Source organism: Mus caroli, chromosome 7, assembly GCF_900094665.2.
Source record: "Mus caroli chromosome 7, CAROLI_EIJ_v1.1, whole genome shotgun sequence".
NCBI lineage: Eukaryota > Metazoa > Chordata > Mammalia > Rodentia > Muridae > Mus > Mus caroli.
The window spans coordinates 112,279,587-112,283,878 of NC_034576.1; the positions used below are offsets into that span (position 1 = coordinate 112,279,587).

General features: G+C 39.0%; 1 protein-coding gene across 1 annotated transcript in view; it reads left to right on the forward strand.

Annotated features, from left to right (window-relative positions):
- Positions 1-2,168, forward strand: part of Ipo7 (importin 7) — a 41,523-nt gene extending 39,355 nt beyond the window's left edge. Inside the window, exon 25 of the mRNA XM_021167077.2 lies at positions 583-2,168. Within this exon, the coding sequence (XP_021022736.1) occupies positions 583-680 (98 nt within the window). The 3' untranslated portion in view covers positions 681-2,168. The remainder of the gene's footprint in view (positions 1-582) is intronic.
- The last annotated feature ends 2,124 nt before the right edge of the window (positions 2,169-4,292 follow it).

Consider the following 4,292-nt stretch of genomic DNA (forward strand, 5'->3'; position numbering starts at 1 on the left):
TGTAGACCAGGCTGGCCTCGAACTCAGAAATCCGCCTGCCTCTGCCTCCCAAGTGCTGGGATTAAAGGCGTGAGCCACCACCGCCCGGCGATGGGTTAGTTTTATATGATTTATGTGAGTACACTGTAGCTGTCTTGACACACCAGAAGAGGGCATTCTATCCCATTACAGATGGTTGTGAGCCACCATGTAGTTGCTGGGAATTGAACTCAGGATTTATGAAAGAGTAGTCAGTGCTCTTAACTGCTGAGCCATCTCTCCAGCCCTTGATTTATTTGCATTATGAAAAATAAAGTTAGCCGGGCATGGTGGCGCACGCCTTTAATCCCAGCACTCAGGAGGCAGAGGCAGGCAGATTTCTGAGTTCGAGGTCAGTCTGGTCTACAAAGTGAGTTCCAGGACAGACAGGGCTATACAGAGAAACCCTGTCTCCAAAACAAAACAAAAATAAAGTCTTTTTTTGTCTTTAAATATTAAATCAATGTATGTGTGTCAGTTAAACTCTCCTTGTAAATGAGTTTTTTTCCACAGAAGTTGATGATCAGTTGTTTCATCCCCCCCCCCTCTCCTTTTTTTTTCTAGAGTCCAAAATGATTGAAAAGCATGGAGGATACAAATTCAGTGCACCAGTTGTGCCAAGTTCTTTCAATTTTGGAGGCCCAGCACCAGGGATGAATTGAGTTTCCACTTTCTTTCCTGCTGTGTGAGTGTAGTGAAGAGCTTGTGTTCCTCCCAGTAGTGGTTCCAGATCCGGTTCATGTTAACTACTAACTGATCTCTAGAAGGACAGAAACCCAGGAGGTGGGAGCTGATCATGTAACCTGGCACTGGACGAGAACCTCGAGGGATTTGGGGAGGGTTGAATTGGGGGGCTATTTTCTTTATTTTCTGAAGAAAGTAAGATGCTGGCTCTGAAGCTTCAAGAGACACTGTGGAAATCTGAAATGAGGGATGTCATGAAGGCAGCTTTTCTTTTTCTGAGGAAAAAAATAGGCATGGGCTACAGGACTATTTAAAATGTCTCATTTACAGTATAAAGTTCAAAGGTAGATGTAATTTTTACACCTCTAAGTATTTGTCCTATTTCTGTCTGTTCCTTACCATTGGGTATCCTTTATATGTAAATATGATAAGGTAATCAGATAGCCTTATTCGGTCTTTATCATTTTCATTCACCAGATTGTTCCTATGTAGATTGGACATTTATTGTAGCACTACATAACTGATTTTAAAATCTGTAAATGAATTAGCACTTTCATATTGAAACAAGCCTGCTAGCCTATGTATAAAAGCAAAACTGTTTGCTGTTTATAAAAAGGGATGTAATGGGGTGGGGGGCAGGGGTAATTTCAGGTTTAATTATTTAAAAATGAACTAGCAATTTTGTATCTGGTGACTCTGTGGTGCACTCACCTCTGGTAGTGACTTGAATTCGGTTTGTAAAAAGGGGTTAGTGATGTTTCATTGCTGCTAAAAATGGCAACTCCCTCTGTGTCCTTCTTTGTTCCTAAAGCTCTCAGTGTACAAGTGGACATTTGGATACAAGACCTTATGTAACAAACAGAGGTGATATCTGAAGCATGTAAATTGGATATAAAATTCTACTCTTAAAGAGTTGATCTAGAGTATGGCTAAACATCTATATATGCAATCTATTAAAAGAACTTAATTCGGCAATTATGTCTTGATCTGATTGCAATTTATTCCTAATTATTCCCTATCCCCATTAACCTGTTTTTATCTTGTACCAGATAGAGTGCAAAATGTATTTATAAGATTAATACCTGCCCATTCCCCTCTCCTCATTTCTCCTCCCCTGTCTTGATTATGGTATCTTATCCTAACTCTGAAGACTGAAGGCACATGGTTCCCTCTAAAAACCACTATTGATACCACTGCAGAAATAAGCCAGCAACAACAGGGTAGCGGGGTGGGCTTCTCCCCCTCTTCCTAAATGCATGTTCAAAGATAAGACTTTATTGATCTTAAACATCTGTCAGATGAGTCATACATTGGATTATTTTTTATATACATGTATACTCAATATTTCAAATTGAAAGCAACATCTCAGTGGATTCAAAACTACTACATACTGTTGTCTAAAACAAAATTTATAATTGTACAAATGAAATGCACATATTGATATTTAAAATGCATAATTAAGAAAACCCTTTGTGTTGTGTTTTTCTTGTATAGTAATACTTAAGCCACTGAAGTTGGCGCTGTTTAACTTTCCATTTTGACTCTGGAGGAATCCAAGTATTTCTGAATTTAATACTAAAATCTTGGCAAAAGGAAAGCAGTCTCTAAATGTGTGGGTGCAAATTGTTAACCAAGTGTATATCCTAAGTTGATTAAGGGAATATCACTATTCTATAAAAATCAATACAATAAAAATGGAGTTAGGTATTTATATTCAACATTGTGTGAAGGGGGTAGAATGTTATTAACATTATTATCTTCCTTTACATTTCTGTACCTAATGAATTTTTTTTTAATTTTTAGACTTCACTAATATTTAAATTAATCCAATTTTCACATTGTTACTAGAAAACCATATCTCAAAAGGTTTCAGTTGGTTTTAAACACAATGGAAATTCTCATTTCCAGAAGTTATATATTTTTCATTTGAAGTTAGAATTGGTAATTTTAGTTAGAATCAATAGTTACAATACAGCAGGCAAATCAAAATTTTCTTCTTACACTTAACCTGGAATTTTTACCTGAGTTCTTTTCACACATCTAAATTTTACCAAAGGGTTCAGTCTTCAGTCTTATTCAGTCTTCAGGAAGTAGATGGTTAGCTGTGAGCCATTGTGTATGGTGAGAATTGAACCTGGGACCCAAAGAAGCTCTCTCTCCAGACCCAGAACAGGTTCTTTTCTTGGCTTTGGTCCTGTTTTTGGCTTTTGGTTTTTTTGTTTTTTTCATTTTGGTTTTTCTGTACAGTCCTGGCTGTCCTGGAGCTCACTCCAGGATGGCCTGGAACTCAGAAATCCTCCTGCCTCTGTCTCCCGAGTGCTGGTATTAAAGGCGTGCGCCTCCACACCTGGCCCAGAACAGGTTCTTAAATGTAACAAGGAATAGTATTTCCCAGAGGTTTATTAGAGCTAGGTTGTAACTTTAACTAAAGTGATTCTATATAGTCTCCCTGTATTTGAGTGCCACATGAGATATGGGCAAATGAGCTAAATTATACAGTCTTAAATAAGTCCGCCATGATAAAAAAAAAAAAAAGTGTTATTTCAAGGTTTTAAAAGGCCAGAACTTACTATAGCACCATGCCTGTTAAGAAGTGACTGGATTCGGGCTGGTGAGATGGCTCAGTGGGTAAGAGCACCCGACTGCTCTTCTGAAGGTCCGGAGTTCAAATCCCAGCAACCACATGGTGGCTCACAACCATCTGTAACAAGATCTGATGCCCTCTTCTGGAGTGTCTGAAGACAGCTCCAATGTACTTACATACTACAGTGTTTTCTTAGGGTTTTATGCTGTGAACAGACACCACAACCAAGGCAGTTGATGACAACATAGCAGCATCCAGGTGCTGTGTAAAAGTTGTTTAGCAGAATACTGGCTTCCAGGGAGCCAGGATGAGGGTATTCAACCCTGCACCCACAGTGACACACTTAATCCTACAAGGCCTTCTGGTAGTTCTGCTCTCTGAGCCAAGCATATACCAGCTGTCTATCACAAGTGTATTCCAAGTTGATCTACATGTACTCCGGATAGAATCTTTTTTCACACCTACTAAGGAATTGACAAGGTTATTCCATTTGAGCATATAAAGAGGGACCAGAATGATGCCATGCCCTCCCCCCCAAAAAACCTTGAACATGCCTTTAGTCCTCTCCTTCAGAGGTAGTTGAATGCCTTAGGAGCCAACTGGGTCTACAGAATGAATTCTATAATAGCCAGGGCTACACACCAGAGAAGCCATGTCTCAAAAGAAAAGCCAATCAAACATAACGTTAGTAATGATCCTGGTGTTACTATTTCAGCCAAATAGCTGAGAAAGAAACCCTACATTAACATGATCATTAATAGAGAATGGCCCTGAGAAGAGCAATTAACTTCAAAGGCCTAGGCCTCTCAGCTCATGTATCATCCCAAAATGACCAAATTGGACCAAAGATTGCTAAGCAGTGTCTTAATTTTAGGATAAACAAGGTAGAATCTGAAAAATTAGACTAGATTTACGTATTCACTGTGTTATAGTTATGTGACTTTAGCTGCTTATATCAAGATGTCATTTTAAAAAGTGTTATAGCCGGGCGTGGTGGCGCACGCCT